Here is a 23,654-nt window from a genome sequence, read left to right on the forward strand (position 1 = left end):
ATATATATACATATATAATGATCATCTTGGAAACCCAAATTGATTTCTAATCATTATAGCTATTTAATAAGCAGTTAAACCAGGTATTTATGACCCTTAATGAATTCCCAATCAATTTTCTAGTCAAGTATATATACATATATATATATATAATACTGAATTATTGAGAATTTAAGATGGGTAATTGTAATTGAACTTGACAGATACTTTGAGCAGCCGTTGTTGAAAAATCTCAATACTGATCAAACATTATACAGTTCTCGAAGCAGACATATCAGAGTCTGTTTACTGGGTAAACTCATCATCAATTCAACTCTAGGCTACCAAGCTATCAAGCTATGGAGAAAAAAAAAAACAACGGACCAAATCATAACATGATGTTTGTAGAGGAGAAAGAGTATTGAGATAAGAGAGAATTGATGAGTTGATCGTCTTCTTCTTGAACATAATGATTGCTAGTAGTTGCAGAAGAAGCAGCCATGGCAGCAGCATGATCATGAGATGAAGTTTTTTTGTTAGTATAAGATGATGATGATGAATCAGACATGGTCATCATCTTTCTCTTCTTGTAATTAACCTTGAAACAAGCTTGTCTTAGCCTCTTTGTCTTGTCTTCCAGTTGCAGATCAGGCACCTCCTCCATCATCTTCCTCTCCCTCTCCAATATCTCTATTGCTTCCCTCAGCTTCCCTTCATTCTCCTCCCCTTTCTTCCCCAGCTCCTGCATCCAATATTTTAAATACATATATACATATACATATGCCCACTTCATCATACTTCCTCAATATAACTTTTTCCACTCAAGCTAATCACCATTCTATAAAAGGTTTGTAGTGATTATGCTTTCCATTTTTTTTTTGTTTATCAAAGAGACAATGTAAGCATAGAATAGGAATAGATTTATGCTAAACCCATATAACTGAAAATGTAAATCTATATGCATTTTTTTTAGTAACTTCATATTGAATACACATATCAATTACAATACAATTAAAATGATTTATAAACGAGAACACACACATGAACATATCTCAATTCGAACTCTTAACTTAATATTTCTTAGAGAAGAAGTCACATGTCAATTATTCAGCTAAACATAAATTCTTATGTACGTATATATAGGAAGATAGTTACCTGAACGTTCTTGATTAGGGTTTGGAGGCTCATGAGTTTGCGATGAGGCCATCGGCGGATGCCTAACTCTCTACACCTCTTCTTCAGTAGAGTCAAACCTACGTTGAGTTGTTTAGCAGCCTGTGTTATGGGCATGTAAAAGTACTGAGATATCGTCTTCCTCGATAGCATTTTTGAAGTAGAATTACAAGTAGAAGTAGTAGCATTATTGCATCTTTTCACGTTAACCTTCTTCTCTTTCCCCAACTCATCATCTTTATTATCATTTTCTCCATTGTAACAGATCAACAATGGCTGCTTCTCCGCCTCCACTTCGTTCCAGAATCCACACCCATTTCCATTATAAACAAAGTTCCCTACAACAAAAAACCCCCTTCAATCATAGAGGAAACTCAATAACATGATTATTTATATATAATGAAAGTATATATAGAGTATATGTTATCACCTTCTGGTACGAATAGGTTTTGCTCAAGATCAAGTGCGGTATGCAATGAATCGGTAGGCAAATTCCCCGTCAAAGGAAGAGAATCAAAGCAGGTGTTGTCTTGAACTATCGGCATTTCATTTTGCCAATCGAACCATGGATACCCACATGCAATATTACTGCGCATATATATACACATATATATATTAGTTCGATAGAACAGAATCGACAGTATTGAATATCTTTATCCTGTTTTGCAAATATATATATATATATATACACTTTTGATGTGTATTAATATTACCTGACATCGAATGAATGCAGAAAGGTTGAAGTAGATGAAAATGGGTTTACTTGATTAACTTCTTCTTCAGCCAGAATCTCGTACTTGGGTAAACCTCGGACTGATTGGCGATTAGCCATTTTTGCTTAGAAGTAAAGAGAGAGAGAGAGAGAGAGAGAGAGAGAGAGCAGAACCATCTGTAAATATGTAGAGTGAATAAATGGATGAGATTGAGTTGGCAAAAAATGGAGGAGGAAGAAGAAGCGTTGGAGAAGAAGTAAATGAATCTAACTGAGCATTTAGATTGGAGATCGTGCGCCGCTATTTATTTATTGATTAACGTGTTTATGGGTTTGTGAGAGTTACTGTAACATATCAAGAAGTGGCATTCATTGAATTAATCATGATTATTTTGATAATTAATCCCCGTAATTAATTAAAATTATGCAAAACCTATACTTACATATCTCGGATTTTCTTTATAATTATTATAATATTTTATTAAAGATAGTATATAAATTACAATAATTTAATACATACACATAGTTAGAAAAAATTATGGGGTTTATAAACTTAATGACATGAAAGTTTTATTAATGTATTTATATTTTTTGTAAGCAGTGTATTTGCATATAATATGATATATAATTACTGGTTTGGTTCACGTTTTTCTTATAATTATAATATGGAATATTATTTTTAGTAAATATAAATATATTTATATTTAATAAGAGACACCAAGCGTGGTGTCCGTAGTAATTATGTACATAGGCACTGAAAACTCAGGATATATATCTGTGTATATATATATTTATGAACTGCTGCTCGTTTCACCAAAAGATTTTTAGGTTAATCATCAAGTCACACATCACCTCATTTCTCTCTCTAATTATTTCCCTTAATAACCAGATCTTCTCTCTCTCTCTCTCTATCTACTATATATATATATATATGTGTGTGTATGTGTGTGTCTATAGATATATATTCACAGACACACCACCATATTCCATAGGATGAAGACGCATGCAGGTCCATTTTTTGGAAAAAAACAAATTCTGATTTCTTATACTTGAGCATTAAATTGAATATAATTCATACTTGAGCATTAAATTGAATAGATAATCTAATTTTCTCAAAGGATAAAATAAAATGGCTTTCCTAATTCTGTGTCATATATAATATAAAATTAAAATTATTTGACTATAATTTTCATAAAAAAGATTATATAACATATAACGTACTTACAAGTTTACATATTAATAAATAATACGTATGTGAAAAGAATTGATTACAGTCACATTTTTTATGTAATTTGGTTCTGCGAATCATTTAAAAAAATTATTACATAAGCTTTTCTATTTAAAATTTTTTTACTTCATTTTTCAAATTGTGGAGTAAAAAAAGTAATAAATTCTTTAATTTAATTTGGGTTAAAAACCATAACTGAACCCGAATTAATTTGGTTGGGTTAAAAAGTGAGACTCCATAATACATTGATTTGAAAATTACGTTTTACCAAATAAAATATAATGTATATATACTTTTTCTGTATATAAAGATACTTCATATAGTTTAATGATAGGGGTTGACCACAAAATCATAACGAACATTATGCAAATTGCATCCAAGACAAAATCTTAATGGTTCATCAGTTTTACCTGGATAGAAGATTCATTTAAATGATTAGAAAACTAAAATACTGCTTCCACATATCATCCATATACTCCATATCGACCACCTTCTTCCACTGCATTAATGTCTGGATTTACCACCTCTTCCACGGCCATGCCCACCTTTGCCACCACCGAATTTCCCCCCACGACCCTTACCCCCGCCACCATTCTTTGTCCTGTTGTTATCAGACTTTATCTTCATATCGTCTGGTAAGCAAAGTATTTGGTCCACGCATTTCCTGAAGCTAAAATCGTCCACACTTTCGTCTTCTCTAACAACAAAGAAGCATCTACTTTTGAACAATGGATGAAATCGAACTTGGAATGCTTGGATACCTTTGCCAATCTTTCTGTCAGGCTCAGGATGACCTTTCTTAATCAAGTCCAGCAACACCATGTACTCGTACTGTTATGTTTACCAACAATCAAACATAGAATCAATGAATAAAACAGTGAGCTAGATGACTTTTATTCTGGGTGTTTCTCAGGCAAAGCTTTAGAAACATCTGAAAGATTAACACAAGCTGGGGCTTCAATACTAGAGACAAAAACCACCTAAACAGATAGCAAAGAGATAATATTCTCTGGAATTTTGTACAGTTCCCCCTTCCCCCCGCCTCTCCTTTATATGCTCAGACGAGCAAGCCAGAAGTAACATTTTGAAGCACGCTTATAAGGTCAGAAGAAGTAATTTTACCTAAATCCAGATACTTAAATAAGACAGAGTCAGATGATAACGCAAGTTTTAAGGGGACCATAATTCAGAATTTCAAGGAATTTAGCGGCATAATTGGCATTGACAATCCAATATGTCCACCCCTAATTCATTCACCTACAAATAAATTTTACATTACACTCTGTGAGGCTTGTTTTGCTTACCAATTTTTATGAAAAACCAGATTCTGGCACTTGTAAACAAACAGCAAAATTCAAGATGCAACCATGATGCAAGAAGACAGAACTGATAAAGAGAGCAGAGTGGCTGCTTTTACAAATACCAAGCATGACAACTATGAGACTATGTCTTATTACCCCGCAGTAGTGTAGAAAGAAAACCCTTAAAAACTCTCAAAGCATGAGGAAGATGGCCCAATAGAAAGCTGTTTTCAAAGAAGAAAAAGGATAGAGCCTAAAAAACAAAGATAAGAAAACAGAAAGGAGATATTCCTAGTAAGCATTGCACATCAAAAGTGGTGAGAAGATCTGTGGAACTGCAAGAAAAATAGAACCCCAAGGACTGCTTAAAATCTTAAAAGTAGGCCATATCCACCTGAAGATCTTGATCTCTTCCAAACTTTCATATTCAATATCAAAATATTCTCAACAATATTATAACTATGCAAACCCTGAAAAATCATGGGCTGTCCAATTCCCTAAAATTACAGAGACTGTTAATTCATTTGTTTCCCATAGCCACCTTAAGTCATGACTCTCTCATTCAAGAGAGCCTCATTTCAGATTAAGGACCATCCATCAAGTCATTCTCCCCTCCCTTCATTTGATGCTAATTAAGTACATGCAACTTTACAAAATTTAAAGCTCAACCACAAACCACCAAAATCTAGCCATCGTGAAAACCAACTATGGAAATTACAGTGCCAACTTTGGGTTCCTATTGCTTCAACTAAACTTTGATATGTATCAACCAAGTCACTAACTCCAATAATTAGTAATGTTCAAAATAAATCTTTCTTCAAACTATTTGAAAGAAACTAGATTCCACTCAATCTTCCAACAAATAGAAACCCAAAGAGTATATTGTAAAATATTGTTGTCAACAAATAATTCTAGTTCCTCAGAAGCACCTCACACTGCTAAATGTGCCATAGCAGAACCACTAGAACAGAGAAGGATTGGAAACAAAGTTAAGATCAACCATTGGCAATATAAGTATATACTGAATAAAGATGGTGCAAAAAGGCATCAAGCTCCTTGAACAATACTAGTCATTACTAATCGCAAAGGATTGTTGGCATAGGGATACAAATTTAAGTCTGTTCTCTGTTCTACTCTCATTAGAAAATTTAAATCAATCAAACAAATAAACTTCTACCTCATCAGGACATCAAAATTTCATCTTTTATCAAAATTTCGTCTTTCTTTCGTTTAAGTTTAGATTTGCACATTAACTTGATTAAAATTAAAACTTCAGATTGTTCGGGCTCTTTTGCATTAGATTGATCTAACTTCTCATTCTTTTTCCAATTAATTTCTATGCAATCAAACACACCAGACAACACAAACACAAAGTGAAAATAGGGAGTAAAGTTAAAGAAAGTTGTCCCTACCTTGTTAACGTTCAGACTGGGAGGCCAGAAGTGCAGGAGCTTGTAGAAGTAATCGAACATCTCCACCGAAGACCCAAACTCCTTTGGTCCCACTTTCACCCGGTCCGACCCATTCTCTCCTCCTTCCTTCACCTTGTCCAACCTCTCTTCCTCCACAGACCTCTCCGCATCTTCCGCTCCCTCATCACCAACCTTCTGCTTCTTCGGAACACCATCATCCCCCTCTTCTTCCCTCGAACGCTTCCCGTTTGCATCACCATTTGCACCAGCTTCCTGGTTCGAAGCAGATTCGAGATCCATATCCTCAGTTCCAGATGGGTTTATTTCGTCGGGGTTCGACTCGGAGAGTTCAGGTTGTGCTGCCGGTTCATCTGCCATTACTAAAACCCTAGCTTTACTGCTCCTACAGTCGACAATGAAGGTTTTAGGGCTTTACTTTCAAATGCAAGACCTTCATAATTTCCTTATAAACGGGTTAGCAGGCAACTATTCGGGTCCCGATTGCAATACTATTTGCCCTTTGGCATATTCAGTTTCCTTATAAATTTTCGAAAAAAGTATTGTGACATCCAAAAGTGTTAATTTAAGATAATTGAGTATTAGATATAGAAACAGAAAAAACGAGTGCATAATAAAAATTTATGAAGTGAAATTAATTAATACAAATTTCTTACAAATATATATAAGTTTCAATTATATATATATATATAACTAAGGTTAAAAGTGGCTACAATTATAAAATTAAAACACAAAAAAAATTTATTTTTTTCATTATATTATTGGACTCATTAGAATGCGGAACAGTCATGCACTTAAGTTTTATGGATCCACGAGATCCTCATAAATTTTCAAGAATAGGTCAGCCTACAGTTCTCCATTTTCTTCATTATCTGTGGGAGAGAGGGAAATGACATAAAAATAGTAAATTTCATATACTCAGTAAGAAAAACAGTATTTAAATAATATCGTAAGATTTTAAATGTGAATTATTTTAACAAAAATACTTGTCATTTGACTATTTCATAAACCTATCTTAGATTATGAAAATAATTTATTTATTAAGAAAATAATACGTTAACATAATCAAAACAGACACACATTAAACTAAATAATATAGAAAATTAAATAAATCATGAAATTTCATATTTTTGTGTCGTGCTTCGCGAAATCGTTGCAACTTCCATTTTTGAAGACAGATACAGATTTCTAACTATCTATATGGAATGACCAGATCATATACAAATACAGATAATGATAATTTGCTCAGGTACAATTCCGGCTGACCAAACCATTATACGATATACAACTACGACTGTAGTAATTATAGTAGTCCTATCAAATATCTACAGTCACAACAGTACTTGGCCAAAGGTGATCCCTAACAAGTATCCGCGTCACCACTTTCGTCAGAGGGTAGGCTGTCATCCACAAAGAGCAATCCTTTTACATATTTCCAGACCAGATGGGGGAAGGGGACATAGATACCCTGAATGGAGTTAGATGAACAGATACCCCTCAAAGATAAAAAGTCTAATGAGACATTTGATGTATTATGCATGTTAATACTGATACATACTTCGGACCATTCATGCTTCATTATATTTTTTTTTATATTTTTTTTATCTTTCCATATAACAATACCGAGTTCATATTAATTTTATTACATGCAAAATATCAAGTATTTATAAATCACATACCATGCTTGAAAATAAGAATAATTCAGTTTATAAGACCTACAAACACACGAGCATGCAAAACAGGTAAAGTCATAATTATCATAACTTAATAATTTTTCTTTATCTAAAAATACTCCTTAAGATATTGAAAAAAATACTAAATTCCTTATCGAAACCTTAATATTTTCTTTTTTACCGTTCTTCTTTTCTTTCTCTCATTCTCTCTCTAAATCACTCTCTCTCTCTCTTTCTTTTTCTCTCTATAAGTCTTGAAAAATGGAATAACGGAAGTGTGGGGAATAGTGGGAAGGGAAGACCTATTTATTGAAATTTAGAACCGTTGGATTCGTGCCAAGTGGTAAAATCCAATGAAGAGAGAAGAAAAAGATATTCGGCACAAAAAATAAGGGAGGACGGCCTCCTCTGTCGGCAACGACAGTGGGGCATGCCAACCAAGGCAACAAATAGTAACAGGGCTCGTCAACCAAGGCAACGACGACGACGGGGCATGTCGCTCGAGGCAACTACGGCAGTGAGGCACACCAACCGAGACAGCAGCGACGACGGCGCCCTGCCAGAGGTGGCAGTGGCCCGCTCGGCATACTATAAGCTAGCCTGCGCACAGGGACCTATCCGCACAGGCCTACTGTGCGGATGACGCATACACAGTATGGAGCCTATATGCGCGTTAGGTGACATGTGCGAGTTCTAACCTCGCATCGTACGCGCAGATGGAACGTGTACACAGCGTCTATTGTGCGCGTGTAAATGCACGTACAGTGCATAGGCATCCCACACGGGCAATTTTCCTTCCCTACGAAATTTTTTTTCACATTTCGTCATTTTTTTCGATTTTTCTAATTTTTTTATTAAAATAAAATAAATAATATAAATGTAATTAAATAAAAATTATTAAAATAAAATAATATAAATTTAAAAATTAGCAAGATTCACATTTTACGATAAAATAATATGATGAGTAGACTAAATAGGTTCAATGCGGCTTAAAAACTCAAACAAATAGAGTTTTTCAAATTAATTAAGTATAGCAACGAGCGAGGTGTTATAAGTATGATAACAAAAATTTAAAAATATTTAAAAATATCAAAATTTTAAAAACTAATAATTACAATCGAAAGTAAATCATGTATTTTCTTTAAAATAAACTAATAAACATCACTAATTAATGTATGTTAATTATTCATGCACTACCCTTTTTTTTTATTTTGTATTTTTGAAAAAGAATCTTAATTTTTTTTTACTTGGTTATATCAATTATTTATAAGAGTTCATTTTATGAAGTAACTACGAATATAAGAAAATTTATTATCCTTATTACATTGGTGGAATGTAATTATGTTATCACTTGCTTATTCATTTTACAACTATCAATTCTTTTTACTGCTCTAAGTGTTTTGAGCTTAGTTTTAATGGACTAAAAAGATTGAACCGTTATGCAAGCATCCACCAAGTTTAGGGAGGATGAGAACTAGATCCATCAAATTTAATATATTTTATTACATGAATTTAAGTCACTCGGTCATTATTTTATATATATATATATATAATAAGATATAAGATGAATTGGTTCTACTCGTACCATCTTACATAACCCAACAAGAATTATTTTAAAAAAAATAAATATTTTTACTAAAATATACATTGAATTTGAAACCTTAGACGCACAAACTATATCCATCAAACATTCAAGTTCATCAAATTGAAATATCATTAATCTTTTAAAAAAAACTCATCACATCAAAATACTATTAATTTTTGAAGATATTTAGTAAGTACATTCTAAATATATATATTTCATATACTTTATAATGATCAAAATATTTTAAATTTTTGTAAAGACTAACCATCATCATTCAAGAAATATATGACAGATTAGCTCATGTATTATTCATCAACGATTATTTATATCAAGAGAGATTAATCAATTAACTCAAATGTTATATTCTTTCCCTAACACATGCATCATCTATAAATAGATTATTTTTTAAAATTCATAATTATCGAGTACCAAATATTAAAATACATAACATCATAATTATTATCACTACGCATCATAAAACAGATAATTATTAAGAATATTTAAAACAATTACTTACCCATTTTCTTCAACTTTCTCAGTTTCAATAATTATAATCAAGTACAAGAAAAGTTAACAAAAAAAACTTCATCAAGAACCTTAAAAGGGAATCAAAGTTCGTTATTCACCGGCTCAAACAAAATTCTTAAAAGAAAGAATACAAAGTTTAGAAACGTCAACATCTTTTCACATGAATCATATTGTTCCATATGATGCGTATTTCCTTGACTCAAAATTTCTTCAATAAAGTTTTGAAGATATCTCAAAAATTTTCAAAGTTTTGAATATGATGCATATTCATCATATGATGCATTTTTCGTAGTTTTTTAATAAGTTTTCATACCCATCTTAATCGTTCTATATTTTCTTAAATAACAATTAAAATTACAACTGTCTCAAATTTTCATCGGTTCACCTCGTTGGATTAGGAATAATTGATATCCCAATCATGTTTTGTTTAAATAAATCAAATATTTAAACTATATTTTGGACTTTCCAAAATTTTCTCCCTATTTTTTATTATAAATTAGAAAGCACATAGAATAGCCTATCAAAAGGGAAGGAGGGAACTAAATGGGCCGAGAAGAAAAGAAAATTAGGATTTAGATTGGGCTTTGGGTTTCTTCATCCGGTCCAGAATGGGCCGCTCCGGGCCAGCCTCCTTGGTTTTTTTTGTTTTTGTTTCTTCATCCGGTCCATAATGGGCCGGTCCGGGCCAGCCCCCTGGTTTTTTTTTGTTTCTTTTGTTTTTCTATTTTTTGTTTTTTTTTTTATTTTTTTTATTTTCCCCTTTTTTCTTCTCTTTTCTTCCCCTTTTTCTAATAGATTTTTTTTTTTTTTTGCTTTTTTTTTTTAAAAAATTTTTCTTCTTTTTGTTTTTTGCACCATAATAACAACTAAAATATAAGGTAAGGATAATGAATTTTTCTTCATTTTTGCTTTTGCCCTTTTTTTTTTAAAAAATTAAAATATAAATCGCAACAATAATAACAATTAAAAAATTCATAATTAATATTAATAATAAAATAATAAGATTTTATTATTATTTATAATTAAATTTATTTATTATATTTTGGGTATTGGAGTATAATAAAATCAAGATGGAGGATCATAATTGATTAAAATATTTTTCTTGGTAAGATAAATTGTTAACCTCATAATTTAGTAATCATATTTTGTCTCTAAAATCATATTCCAATTTGCTACGAACTTGATTTTAAAAATTGCAAAATGTCAAAGTCAGCAAATGGAATTGGTCTTACCTAATTTATAATAAACGGAATGGATCTACGAATATATTACCTATTATAATGTTTAATATGTATATATTTTAATTTTTTTGATTATTTACTAAATGAATAACAAATTTTCAAAACCCATTATTATTTTATATACATAATTATGTTAAATTTTCAGTATTTTACAAAGATATTAGTAAATCTCAATTAAGGATATTCAGATCACATGAGATCTGAATAAATTAATTACTAATTGGTAATTAGTTTCTTAAAACTATGTTTAATAGTTCATAATGAGAATAAATTTTATAAAAAAAAAAAAAAAAAAAATCTCTGTGCTTTTTAAAATATATTTTATTTCAAGTATCCTCGTAATCTAAGATGACGTCCGTTTGTAACAAAATGCTAACGGTGACTAACATTAACGTTTTCTTTCGACGGCGGTTACCTAACCCAAACGCGCTTCGGTTTAAACCGGACCCGAAAAATCAACCCTTCGTCTCTGTGTCTGAACAATATATAAACAAAAATCGTCGTCGGGTTTTTTCATTTCAAAGCAAGGAAACAGGAGCTTAGACTTTTTCATACAGTCTGCAATTCGTAGTCTCGAAGGTTCAAATTTTTTGAGGGCATTTGCTGGTACTCCTCTGTTTATGCTTTCCTCGCTATTTCTTTGATTTCATCGTGTTGATAGTGTGTTGCTATTTACTGTTGCTTAATTTGTTAACTCTCATCGTGATCTTGGTTTTTTTTTTTTTTTTGAGTTGTTTCTTTTCTGGCTATTAAATTAAATTTGAGACTCACTTATAGTTTTTGATGTTACGCATTAGGTTTTGTTTTGGTGGGGAGGGGGGAATCTTGGAATTTGGGGTTGGGTTGTTTGGTTGTTGGCAAAAGGGAAGTGAATGAAAGGGGGATTTTTTTATGCTCCTTTTCTCTTATCCCGTGTTGTTCCTTTGCTTCTTAGATGATATCAATACTTAACTTGAAGAAATGCCTGTAATGGTTTTCTTGACTGCTGCTTTGTTGATTTACTGGGACCCTGACGAGCTCAAGGTCTCTGTAATCGTACTACAATGCCTTTAGTGATATGAAGGTTGCTGCATAGGTTTCTGGTAATGAGAATGAAATAGGATTTTTGTTGTTCTGAAAGTGCGTGTGTTTTATTAATTCTGTGTGCACTTTGATTGCTTGCTGGCAAAGCCAAGGAAAAGGACATAAAAGGGGAACTTTGATTTCACTTTAGGTTTATGTTTACCCTCTAAACTGGTCCCCAGCAATGGAATTATGGAAATTATTCTGTTATTAATTAATTATGTTATTATCATATCATGTTTATAATTAATTATGATTTAGCTTCAGATTTCTGACAGCTAACTGGAGAATTATGTTATTATTGTATCCCGACAATTAATTACAATATCATGTTTTAAATTTTATCCTTTAGACCTTGCATCTCATGAAAATATACTTCCATGTTATTCTGAAATTTAATATAGTTTTTCTTCACTTTGGTGAATTACGGTATTTCCTCCAAATAGGAATGGGTGATCATCTGCTATTGTGTGTGGACCGTCTAATAACACCAGAAAGTTTGCAATCGCTAAAGCCGGCTAAGGTCCAAGAATCTTCTGGGGAGGGTTCTTGCTCAAACACATCTGAGCCATCCACTTGTGTGATTGAAGTTAAGAAAGTGGTTGAACACAGCGTTGCTGAAGAAGAAGAAGAACCACTCATTCAAATGGTGGAATGTCGCATTTGCCAGGAGGAGGACAGTATTAAAAATTTGGAGGTTCCTTGTGCTTGTAGTGGCAGCTTGAAGGTAATTTATTCACTGTGTCATCTTTGCTTTCTTAATTGAAATGCACAATTATGCAGGAGAATTTTTTGATAGTTTATTTTTGGGTATTTATTTTCAATTGTTAGAACTTTTTAATCGAAGGACTTCATTGTTTTTGTAAAAGATTTATTGTTGTGGGGAGTGCTTCAATCTAAATACAGTAGGTTCTGTTAATATTTTTTGGCCAAATAGGCAACATGGCTTCCTCCACTTTGGTTCCTTTTTAATATTACCTCCTTCTTTTCTCGTAGAAAAAGAAAGGTACAATTATTGGCTAAAGTCTTGGGGCATCAATCTCTTTTTCTGTACAATAGAGATGAATTCTTCTTTGCATCATGTATTTCAATGTTTCAATGATTATGTGATGCAATTCACGTGGCTAATAAGTTTAATTATCTAGTTTGCCCATAGGAAATGTGTTCAACGATGGTGTGATGAGAAGGGGGACATAACTTGTGAAATATGTCATCAGGTAAGCCAACTTTCTGGAACTGAGAACTTTTACTATCTTAGCCTACAAGTTACTGCATGTGTACGTGAGTTTCATATTAATAAGAAATTGTATCTTTTAATGGATTTAAGCAGGTAGTTTAATTTCAGGTTGTGAGGTTTTTAATTTATTTTTGCTAAATCATGCTGTAGTTGTGAACAATAGTTTCTGCTGAACTGAATTACATGCTAAATTTGGATTTGAAATTTGTGAAGTTATTTGGCAGTATTTGAAACGGTAGATGTATCGTTATGTAGCACTACATTGTCAGAAGCAACTCTATCTTGCCATTTCTTGTTTTAGTGTTTGGCTTTCTTTGTTTCAATATTAAGTGTTTTATGTCTTGAAAAGGTTTCCATATTTTTGAATTTAATTAAGATTTTGAAAGAACATAGATTTTTCTTGTGTTTCTCACTTATTGCTGCAATCACTTAAGTGATCTGGAATTTTTTTTTACCGATTGCTATGAATTTCTGGAAGCTCTTGGGGCTTGCCACAACTACCTCAGTATTCCAGTAGGGAATGAAGTTATCCATTTCTCGATCAGTTTACTTTTTATCTTCTGTACACATTATTGCATTCAAGATTTTGTATCAAGATTCATCTTGGGACATGAACTAATTGTGGAAATCATGCCTGTAGCCTGCATTGATATATCTACGGATATATGTTGAAAATTAAAAAGTTAAACATGTTAGATGAGTATTCATATTTATGAACTCGAAAATCTGAATTCTCAAATGGACTTCTTGTAATAGTTTTATTTAAAGCTTCATGATACCCAAGTTATTGGTGCATATGCATGATACTGATTGCAACAAATAAGAAATTTGCTAGTGATAAATCTTATGACTTGATGCTTTCTGTCAATTAATAGCATTATGGCTAATTTGGATTAGTTTTAGTTACATTACACTTAATTCTATTCTCATTTTCATGTTAGTGTTAGCATGTAGAATTATATTATAATTTGTTTATTTGATGTCACTTAATTCTATTCTTAATTACTTTCCACTTAATCTCTATCCCCAATTTTCATGTATTCTTAGAATGTAGAATGAGAATATGATTTTTATGTTTAATGTCACTCCCACCCCTAACTCCATCTTGAACTTTTTAAGGTGGTATTTCTATTCTTAATTCTCAAAGAGGAATTTAGTTCCTATATTCAGAAATTCAAGATGGTGTTATGATGATATTAAACATAAAAGTCATATTCAAATTCTACATGCCTAGATTAATATGAAAATTAGAGGAAGAAATTTAGTGGGGAATTGAACTAATATAAAATATACTATCATATTTGCTTGCCTTTGCTGAAAGATTTATTTGACAAGTTATTGTTGGCAATTTTAACATCTTGGGCTGCAAGTTGTGTGATGTAATCAACATACTGACATTATGAAACAAACTTCCTTGTTAACAGCCGTACCAACCTGGTTACACTGCCCCTCCACCTGCCTCTGAATCAGATGACACTACAATTGATATCAGGCAAGTTTTTAAGACCTCTGTGCTAGGCCTGGCATAATCTATTGAGGGATTGGTCTGATTCTGATTGAAGTTTGACTGGGGGTTCACTTAGTAAACACAAATGCACAAACACAGGCACTTTGAGATGTGCTTCCCACTTAAGCCAACTTCCTAATGTGTGTTAGTCATTTAATCCAATGTATATTTTAATAATTTTTACGGGTCTATCAAGCAGCTTTTATCTCTGACATTTTTTTTCTCTGTGGGTAAAAAACAAAGTTAATATGGAAACTTCATTAGGATTGAGAAGTTGCTGTTAATTTTCATTAGTTTTGGTCTTTGATTCTCTTGTTTTCCAATATGTATATGCAGCGAAGGTTGGACAGTATCTGGTGCTCCATTGGATCTGCATGATCCTCGTCTCCTGGCAATGGCAGCTGCAGAACGTCATCTCTTGGAGGCAGAATATGAAGACTATGCTGATACCAATTCCAGTGGAGCTGCCTTCTGCCGCTCTGCTGCTCTAATTGTAAGACATGATCTCTATGAAAATAAAGATTCAAGTGTTTGAGATGCATGGACACACGTAGTATGTTGTGCTATATAGTTATTATTGAGCTGAATGACTTTTTCATTACCACTTCTTGGTTTTATGAGGCTGCCCTTGGGCTATTCAGTTTTAAAGCTGATGTTGGTTGGTTGACCATCATCTATCTCTGGACCCAAATACAGATTGCATGGTTGGAGCACAATGCACAAAGCTTCACATAGTGCAAATTGTTTGTGTAACTTAGTTAGATATAGACTTCTGTTTTTTTTTGTTTTTGATTTGTTTGTGTTTTCATTTTTTTATTCCTACTTTTGGAATGTATTTCAGTTGTAATTTTGTGGTGCAATCTTGTTCTCTTTGTCAATTTGCAGTTAATGGCCCTTTTACTATTGAGGCATGCTCTTTCACTCACCAATCCAGATGGAGAAGATGATGCTTCTACATTTTTTTCTGTATGTCTGACGCAATTCTTAAATCCATGATTTAAAATGGTTTCACTGTTGTCTAATGAAATGTTTTACATCTTCAACAGCTTTTCTTACTCCGGGCAGCTGGTTTTCTCCTCCCTTGTTACATCATGGCCTGGGCCATCAGTATATTGCAACGTCGTAGGCAAAGACAGGTAGCCCTTGGGTTTTGCATCTTTACTTTGAGAAATAATAACTTGACAGTTAAATATTCCCAAATGAAGGTATCTTGAGATTCTTTTTCTTTTCTCTGAGTGTTTTTCATTTCATACTAGAATGTTATGGTTAGTTACTAGTGCTTATTTGTTACATTTTTATATTTTTGGGAAACTAGTAGTAACATTGATCTCATTGATTGGCAAAATTTGCAAAATTAAGAGATGCTATCTTTGCCCGAGAAAAGTTGATGTTTTCATGCGCATACAGACCCGAACCTACTATTTTTTAAAAATTTTCATTTATTTCATAAAAATATAGTTTTTCACCGTCATTGATTTTTAGCATATAGCTTTTCATGAACATTTTCGTGTTGCACGTTAAATACTAATGTTGTTTAAGGATTTTAGTTGATGAAATAAGATTTCAATGGTTGGCCATGTTTTTAAATATATTTAGTTGGCTTATTTGTATTGATCAGGAAGAGGCAGCCCTTACGGCTGCTGAAGTTGCATTTATGCTCCGCGCAGGACAACATCAGGGCGTGCAGTTTTCTATAGCACCAGGACCTGCAATCAATCAACATCAGGAGCTACCACATTGATATGGGTAAAGATAATAGTTTGTGATGAGATCATGACGATATTGTTATGCTCAACGCCATAAAAAATGGGAGGCATGTATTTCCCAAGTGTTATCTGGTTGTATGCTAATTTCTTCTACAGTGAGATCATGAGTATCGTTGTCTTGCTCATGCAACTAAATCAAAATAGCATCCTTAAAGTGATGTTTGTACATAATTATGGGTTCTCAAATCTTCTATTCCTCAGCCGTATGTAGGAGTATTTGCACACAGATGAATATAATTTGAAAACTTTTCTGGATATTTCATGCCCTGCATTAGTTTGTAATACAGCTTATTTCCATTTTGTATACAAAGCAGTCCCCTTTTTTGTTCAAGCTGAAATGAAGCAGTCAATTTTTGAATTTTATACCATTTGTCCTCATTTAATTTGTTGGTGAATGATGTTGATGTTTATATTTATAAGAAATAACTACCACTGAAACAGTAATGTCAGTATTTTCTTAAACTGAAGCTTTAAACTATAGAATTTTCATTTCTTGGGTATTTATCACTACTATTTCACCTGGTGGAAGTTGTTGATGTTTATAATATTTCTCTTTGTTCAGTTAGGAATTCTTTAGTTCTTTGGATAAGGTGGACCCTGATTAGTGATTACACTCTTGAGATTATAATTGAAGCCACATAGGTGGAATACTATATTTTGTTTGTTTGCTTGCTTTTTGTTTAAGATCCAAGACCAACCTAAATGATCCTAATGGTGTACATACTTGTGGATGTATAGCTGGTGAGATCTCTACTTTGTGATGAGGCTGTAAGGAGTTTCAAAACTGAATCTGAATGTGAAGAATGATGTTCAATTTTGAAAGCAACAGATGAGGGTTTTCTTTTGCTTTAATAATATGGTGTAAAAAGCAAAAGCTCAGATTATGTTTGAGTATTTGTGAGCTGTTGTGTATTAGGTTTGGACCATAACTGGTCCCCATCTACCTTCCTAAAACAACCTACTTCCTCTTTCAAATAAAAATCAGAAGCACGCATGAAATTGCTGCAGCAGCCTGCATACACATACACACCCATATTTATATATACACAGCCATTTATTTTATTATTTTCTGGTCTCTTGAAGCATGTTTTTTTTTTCTTTTTTTTAAATTTTTTTTTGAGAAACTCGGAAACAATTTTTCTGTCTGGGTACACCCAGAATATAAGAGGAGGAAGAGGGAGACATAAGAAGATCCAAAAATAGGGAAGGACTGATGGTTGTTTTCTTTAAAACTTTGAATACAAGGGTGTTTTAGAGTAGGGCAAAATCCAAAGAGAGAGCAAAAAAGAAAAGCATAAAGGAAATCCATTTAGCACAAGGAACCAAGACCCTTATTTTTGCTGCATGGAGAGGAGAGCTTGGAATTCTAAAGTTGGTATTAGCATAAAGCAATTGCTTGTTTTTTTGTTTTTTGTTTTTTTAAGGGGTTTTTAGATGGTACTATTCTTCTCCCTTCATCCAACATCTCTACTTTTAATGGCTTTCTTGCTACTGAACCCAATCTGAATCTCTGGCTGTCTTATTGCTTTGCTTTTAGCAGCCTCCCGTCTTTAGTTATTTCTTGGCAATCAGTAATAAAACACATAGAAGCTAAATTTTTAACATGGAATTAACTTAACCAAGAACAAAGGAATTAAATATTTCTCAAAGCTAAATATTACAATAACAACCATACAATATCAAGTGTTAAAAATCCAAAAATCTCGTTATATTATTGGCACCTTTTGTGAGACTTCCAGCCACTGAGGTTTATTAATTACATGTGTTAAGTTTTATGTTCTCTGCTTATTAAAAATGATAAAATACATAGTTATGAGGAAGAGGGTAGATGAAGATATATAGAGGTGTTGGATGATGTGGCAAGTGAGGGTAAGTAAAGTGTTAAACAGGTAAAAAAAAAAAAGAATGGCAAATGATAGGAAAACAATGAAATGAAAAAGATACTTGGCTTCTCAGGGATAGTGTTCAAACTAAAACTTTTTGTTCAAACCTGTCAGAGTCTTGTAATACAGCCTTTTATATTTGCTTCTGTGGCAGGCTTATGATTGGGGTGAATCTTAAAACTTCCCTACATGTTTCTGGGGCCTCCTTAGTGCTTTATGCTTTTTTTAGTCTTCCAAATCCCATAAAAGATCAAACTCACAATCTATTTCTGCAGAGGATATAAGCCAGAAGGGTGGTATAACATATTCTTACTCTACTCGTAATTCTCTCATCATTGCTCCCACCAGGACATATTTCCCCTCATTCTCATAGGCCCAAAAAAAAATGAGTGTTTTGTTTTCTAGAGGGATTGTTCTTCTTATTTGCTTTGGCTTTTTACTTGTTCAGCCTGATAATGTTTCTGGTTTAACAAGCATACAGCTTGCTCTTAGATGGGAAAAAGAATTGTTGTTCCCATTTGTCCGAAATTCGCGGATTTTAAAAGTTGTTCCTCTGGAGGATTTGCACCCAAAACAGAGTCTGGCACCAGCTCCTTTGATGAGTTTTGATCCCAATCAGTCCGACAAAAGGAGAGTTCGAAAAGGATCTGATCCCATTCATAACCGATGTTGAGATGCTGGAGCAAAGCAGCAAGGGAGTTTTCCAGCAAAGGATGTGATGGCTTCAGGCTATAACTGATGCAGAGAGAAGAAGCATGGCTTGATTTTTTCTCATCTGTTTTCTCATGCAGTTTGTTGAATTTTTCTTCTAGTTTTGATTTTGTGTTAGTCAATACCTTTTCTCTTTTTTGGTTCCTCCTTAGATCTTTACACCTATAACACATCCATTACCCACCAATTTCCCCCTCTATATCTGTATAAACTTTAGGTTCTAACTAACCAACAGTCAAATGATGCTTTGTTGTGGAATACAAAAATATAGACATCATCAGGTAATTTCCTCTATCAGGAAATACTTTTATGTATTTTCATGTTGGTCACTGATTAGCTTTTTGCATTTCTTAATGAAATATACAGTGGAAGCTTTAGTGCATCCTTTAGTTTATTTATTTTTTTCTTCTTAATCTGTTTCCTTTGTGTTTCTGAAAGTTATATATAACAGTCTCCAGAGATCTCAAACGTAATCAATGAAATTTCTCTTAAATGTTCAGTTCAAGTGTATTCTGTAGGAGTGGCTAAACTACTGTTTTATAGGAAAAATAAGAAAATCCTACATAAAGGTTATGGTGATCTCGGAGACAAAACTATATACAACTAAACTAAATGATATAAGTGATCAGAATGGAAGTGACAAGAAAAAAGACCTTAAAGATCCTGTCCTGTTCCCTATCAAATTGGCACAAGCGAGCCAAGTTCTCACATCATCCCCATGATGCATAATTTTCAAAATTAACATGTGGGTGATTCCCATTTCAAATACTCTTTTCGGCAAGTTGAGACCTGTATCTGTTTTTCCGGTGAAGTTTGAATTGCATTGAAGATATCTTCCGTGAAACAGCCTCCCAAATCATATCCACAGCATCTCCAGGTTTGGCTGGAAACTGATATTCATAATGTGGTAAAACTTCCGTCAATCTTTTCCACATCTTGGTCCACTGGCCTTTGCTAATTCCGCGAAGAAGATTCAGAATGTATCCATTTTTTACAGCATCAGATGCACGGATAAATATACAAAATTCTGAGTAGTCCAAGACATCTTCAAATGGTAGCTCAATATCATCGCTTATAATCACAGGCACGCAATGGCTCACGATAGCATCAAAGAGGCGATTGGAAGATGGGGTATCACCAGCAATGTGCAGGCAGAATTTGGCTGAGCCCATCCCTCTGCTTGCTTGGCTAACCCCCTTCCCCTGCACAGTTCCAAATGCAAAGTGCACATCTTTCTCATCTTTGAGAAGGTAATATAGTTCTTGGCGAATGATCCCTCCCTGCAGAAAAGTCAGATTTTAAATTAGATTGGTAGTGAGTCTTTATAAAGAATAGCAATTACAAAGATATTCAGTAGACAGTAAAACCAAGGAATGGAAGCACCTGCATAAATGTTGATTTAATTGAAGAAGTGACAACCGTGAGAGCAATGCAAACCATACATAAAGAACCTGCAGCTCTCATTTATAATATAGGTGATGAAATTTGGAATATTTACTTTATTTCCAATTGTTTTACTTCAAATAGGCTAAAGATTTCCACTTACAAGATTATTTAAATTTTCTTAATTAGTTTTTGGGTATAATCAATCCCAAAATCAAATCAAATTGTGCTTAAAAGTCATGTGAAAAGAAAAAAAAAATACCTCTTTCCTTGTTTTAGTAGAAACGATAATATTATCTACACAGATACAGATTATCAATCCAAACACAAACTATTAATTGAAACCTGGGAATCTACTCACTTTACCACCGATCTAACTCTGATTCTAAATAAAAAACTGATGTTGTTTGTTTCATATAATCTACAAAATATTATAATATAGAATTATTTCAAAAAAAAAAAAATTATAATATAGAAGATTCCATCAAAATTACTTGGTCTAAGATACTCATTCAAACTGCCAAGAAATTTGTTTTTTTTTTTTAATTTCGAATATAGGTCTAGCCATCCAGTTTTGTGGAATGAAAGCTCTATGATAATCAGCCAGAATCACACATGAGGAACAAAACATGTTTACCAGAATCACACATAAGGAACAAAACATGTTTACTCCATTCTCAACTTTACAAATGGATTATTGCTCTTGTTCTCTATTGAATTATTATCTGGTGATATCGACAGCTAACATTATAGTAAGATAAGAAATGCAACTGGAATTTCCAATTATATATGTCAACCAAATCCGGCAGTCAGGAAATGCTATATTACATTATCTGAGTTTAAAGAAAAAAGATTTCACTGAAAGAGGAATATATCTTATGGCAGTATCAAAATGCTGGCATGCTGAGAGTTCTAAATAAAGGTATAGATTTGGATCAAGAAATCACAAGCATGAACAGTTTAACAATTCAGGAAAAAAGGAAACGTGATGAGAAACTTACATCTTTCCTATATATTGCTCCTTGGAAATATGCTAAAATAGGACGCTTGTGGAAAGGGGCTGATTGACCAGCTGAAATGGTCTTTACAATATGCTTGTAAGGAGCAATTATATCCTTCTGCAAATTTGCAATTTCAGTAGGATATCTTCCAAAATCTGCTAGCACAAACATTGCAGAGCCTAATTTCTTTCTTGCATGCAACATGCTATTTGGATGATGAGCTACAATTAAATGGTCTTTTCCCCCCAACCGCTTCCATTCATCCTGACTCATCAGAAATTCCACCAATTTATTCTGCAAATAACTATCAAGAGAAATGTTCTGGTCTCGATGAAGCTTAGAATGTCGGTTGTAACTCACAGAAGAGAAGAAGGGTACAAAGACAACATTTGCTTGACTTGAATTCTTCACTCTAATTATGCTGCATGGTCTGGCTGTACTTATGTTGGAAGCAAGAAGATCCATGGTAAGCCAGTATTCCATACTGTGCTGTAAATTCAAGCCACCCGGGTATGGTGGGATGTCATCTGGGTTATTGACATTTGGCCAAGTCTGGTTTGGCTTTCCCTTCCATCCCAGTAACCCAAAGTGAAAATCTGGGGGCAAGTCATACATAAAAACCTTGAGTGGAGCATAGGCGTTGTTCATATTTTGTCCAGTAGAAGGCATATATTTTGCAGAACAGGAATTCCCACAATTCAATCCTCCACTAATTAATGGTGCTCTAGCATTAGCTAGTGAAATGTCAGAAGAGAATAAAGGAAGCCTAATTTGTTCCCTATTTAGGCAGACTGATGAATTGTTAAGAAGAATTAGCTTGAAAACTGATTTTGGTATCAGAGAAGAATTTGTAAATCCAAGAAGGAAAACGGAAGAGAGGATCAAAATGAACATGGAAATCATTATTATACAAAAAAGAAATCTTGAAGGAGGCAAATTCTTCTCCGACATTGTTGGTAACAAGGATAAAAATAATTTTAAGAAGAAACTCACTCTAATCGTTGGCTAAAAAGTCCTAAGCTCCTGATCCATCCATTCAGTGGGGTTTCACTTCTAGTCTACCAACCATAACAAAAATGGAACTCTGGTTTTAAAACCCTAAATAATGTTGAAAAAGACCTGGGATGTCTTTTTTTCTCTGTAACTTTTCCGTTCAAAAATCTCAGCTATCTATAACTATCAACATCCATCAATTTGAGAAGCAAATTTCCACAGATTATAATCCTCGGCTCCTCTCAAAAGCACACTAGATTCTCTTCTTGTATTCATCGACAATACACGTGATCAATCTGCAAACTGAATTAAAAATAAAATTCAAACAATAAACTATTTGAAAAAAAAAAACAAGAAACAAACAAATAAATCCAAAATAATTACCAATCAGTAAGAAAAAAAAAAAGAGAGAGAAGAGATTAGAGAAGATAGTATGAGAGACGAAACTTATGAAAAAAAAAAGGAAAAAAAAAAAAGAGAAAGTTTGTTTACACGACAACTCGCAAAGTAAAAATTACCTGAAGAGCTTGGGGTTTGAAGTTCACCCATGGCGTAGTCATCGTTTTCCAGACTGTATAGCATTAAGTGCGGTTGACAAAAACCAGTCGTGAAGGAATAATCATGACTTGAAGTAGATTATCTCTGAATTATGATTTCCAGTGGATTTGTAAATTGCAATTTATAATTTATAATTAAAATTAGGGATGAGAAAATAGTTTCGAAAACACAAAAGGCTCTTATATTTTTATTTAATTTTAACTAATTAATTAAGTTTAATTTTATTTTAAATAAATTGATTAATACTATTAAATTATACTCTAAAATAATTTTTTAGCACATTGTAATATATAATAGAAATCAATAATTAAAATTCACTCTCCAACATTATTTACTTTTTATTTTTTAGTTAATTAAAAAATAATAATTAATTAAAATATTTTAATTCTAAATTATCTAAAATTTTTAATTAAAGACTTAAACATTCTATTCAAAATTATAAAAAAATAAAATAAAAGATCTTAAAATTAAATATTTTAATAACAAAATCAATAGTTTAACTCACGTTTCGTCACCTTCAACTACTTCATTAGGTAAAATTTAATTATTTTTTCGTGTGGTTGGTTGGATCATCCTAATTTCAAGTTAAAAACATGCCTCGCGCATTTTAATAATTGATTCTTCACTTAAATAATTTGATGTGAGATTAAATGTAATTAAAAGTTTAAATTTACTTTAAAATTTATGTATTAACAAAATTTTT

General features: G+C 32.8%; 4 protein-coding genes across 5 annotated transcripts; 1 reads left to right on the plus strand and 3 right to left on the minus strand.

The window, feature by feature from the left end:
• Nucleotides 1-188: 188 nt before the first annotated feature.
• On the minus strand, nucleotides 189-2,188 carry LOC110823582 (protein RKD1-like). The gene is made up of 4 exons (XM_022053983.2): nucleotides 1,866-2,188; nucleotides 1,583-1,740; nucleotides 1,135-1,490; nucleotides 189-721 (listed from the first exon to the last, which is right to left on the minus strand). The coding sequence occupies exons 1-4, from the start codon at nucleotides 1,982-1,984 to the stop codon at nucleotides 368-370; spliced, it is 987 nt and encodes a 328-aa protein (XP_021909675.2). The 5' UTR covers nucleotides 1,985-2,188; the 3' UTR covers nucleotides 189-367.
• A 1,241-nt stretch (nucleotides 2,189-3,429) lies between these two features.
• Nucleotides 3,430-6,313, minus strand: LOC110810089 (DCL-like protein). Its single transcript, XM_022036155.2, has 2 exons — nucleotides 5,806-6,313; nucleotides 3,430-3,923 (listed from the first exon to the last, which is right to left on the minus strand). The coding sequence occupies exons 1-2, from the start codon at nucleotides 6,181-6,183 to the stop codon at nucleotides 3,597-3,599; spliced, it is 705 nt and encodes a 234-aa protein (XP_021891847.2). The 5' UTR covers nucleotides 6,184-6,313; the 3' UTR covers nucleotides 3,430-3,596.
• A 4,995-nt stretch (nucleotides 6,314-11,308) lies between these two features.
• On the plus strand, nucleotides 11,309-16,785 carry LOC110810108 (uncharacterized). Of its 2 annotated transcripts, none has more exons than XM_022036181.2 (8): nucleotides 11,309-11,456; nucleotides 12,359-12,639; nucleotides 13,058-13,129; nucleotides 14,574-14,641; nucleotides 14,993-15,149; nucleotides 15,542-15,622; nucleotides 15,703-15,792; nucleotides 16,253-16,392. In XM_022036181.2, the coding sequence occupies exons 2-8, from the start codon at nucleotides 12,361-12,363 to the stop codon at nucleotides 16,268-16,270; spliced, it is 765 nt and encodes a 254-aa protein (XP_021891873.2). In that variant the 5' UTR covers nucleotides 11,309-11,456; nucleotides 12,359-12,360; the 3' UTR covers nucleotides 16,271-16,392. The 2 variants fall into 2 exon arrangements, with proteins under 2 accessions (XP_021891873.2, XP_021891872.2); XM_022036180.2 differs by having other exon boundaries at nucleotides 11,310-11,456; nucleotides 16,275-16,785.
• Nucleotides 16,786-19,537: 2,752 nt separating this feature from the next.
• Nucleotides 19,538-23,072, minus strand: LOC110810114 (Exostosin family protein). Its single transcript, XM_022036186.2, has 3 exons — nucleotides 22,912-23,072; nucleotides 21,401-22,696; nucleotides 19,538-20,296 (listed from the first exon to the last, which is right to left on the minus strand). Exons 2-3 carry the CDS (start codon nucleotides 22,349-22,351, stop codon nucleotides 19,778-19,780), a joined length of 1,470 nt encoding a protein of 489 aa, XP_021891878.2. The 5' UTR covers nucleotides 22,352-22,696; nucleotides 22,912-23,072; the 3' UTR covers nucleotides 19,538-19,777.
• Between the last annotated feature and the right edge of the window lie 582 nt (nucleotides 23,073-23,654).

The sequence above is a fragment of the Carica papaya genome, chromosome 9 (genome assembly GCF_054855325.1).
Source record: "Carica papaya isolate Zhongbai chromosome 9, ASM5485532v1, whole genome shotgun sequence".
Taxonomy (NCBI): domain Eukaryota; kingdom Viridiplantae; phylum Streptophyta; class Magnoliopsida; order Brassicales; family Caricaceae; genus Carica; species Carica papaya.

Excerpts from the sequence above, each read along its gene's own strand:
- LOC110823582 (XM_022053983.2), bottom strand. The coding sequence starts at position 1,984 with ATGGCTAATCGCCAATCAGTCCGAGGTTTACCCAAGTACGAGATTCTG. Across the intron at positions 1,741-1,865 it reads CTGCATTCATTCGATGTCAG|TAATATTGCATGTGGGTATC; the intron begins GTAATATTAATA and ends ATATATGCGCAG. Across the intron at positions 1,491-1,582 it reads AAACCTATTCGTACCAGAAG|GGAACTTTGTTTATAATGGA; the intron begins GTGATAACATAT and ends TTTTTGTTGTAG.
- LOC110810089 (XM_022036155.2), bottom strand. The coding sequence starts at position 6,183 with ATGGCAGATGAACCGGCAGCACAACCTGAACTCTCCGAGTCGAACCCC. Across the intron at positions 3,924-5,805 it reads CCAGTCTGAACGTTAACAAG|TACGAGTACATGGTGTTGCT; the intron begins GTAGGGACAACT and ends TAAACATAACAG.
- LOC110810108 (XM_022036180.2), top strand. The coding sequence starts at position 12,361 with ATGGGTGATCATCTGCTATTGTGTGTGGACCGTCTAATAACACCAGAA. Across the intron at positions 13,130-14,573 it reads CTTGTGAAATATGTCATCAG|CCGTACCAACCTGGTTACAC; the intron begins GTAAGCCAACTT and ends CCTTGTTAACAG. Across the intron at positions 15,623-15,702 it reads ATGCTTCTACATTTTTTTCT|CTTTTCTTACTCCGGGCAGC; the intron begins GTATGTCTGACG and ends CATCTTCAACAG.
- LOC110810114 (XM_022036186.2), bottom strand. The coding sequence starts at position 22,351 with ATGTCGGAGAAGAATTTGCCTCCTTCAAGATTTCTTTTTTGTATAATA. Across the intron at positions 20,297-21,400 it reads GAGCAATATATAGGAAAGAT|GGAGGGATCATTCGCCAAGA; the intron begins GTAAGTTTCTCA and ends ACTTTTCTGCAG.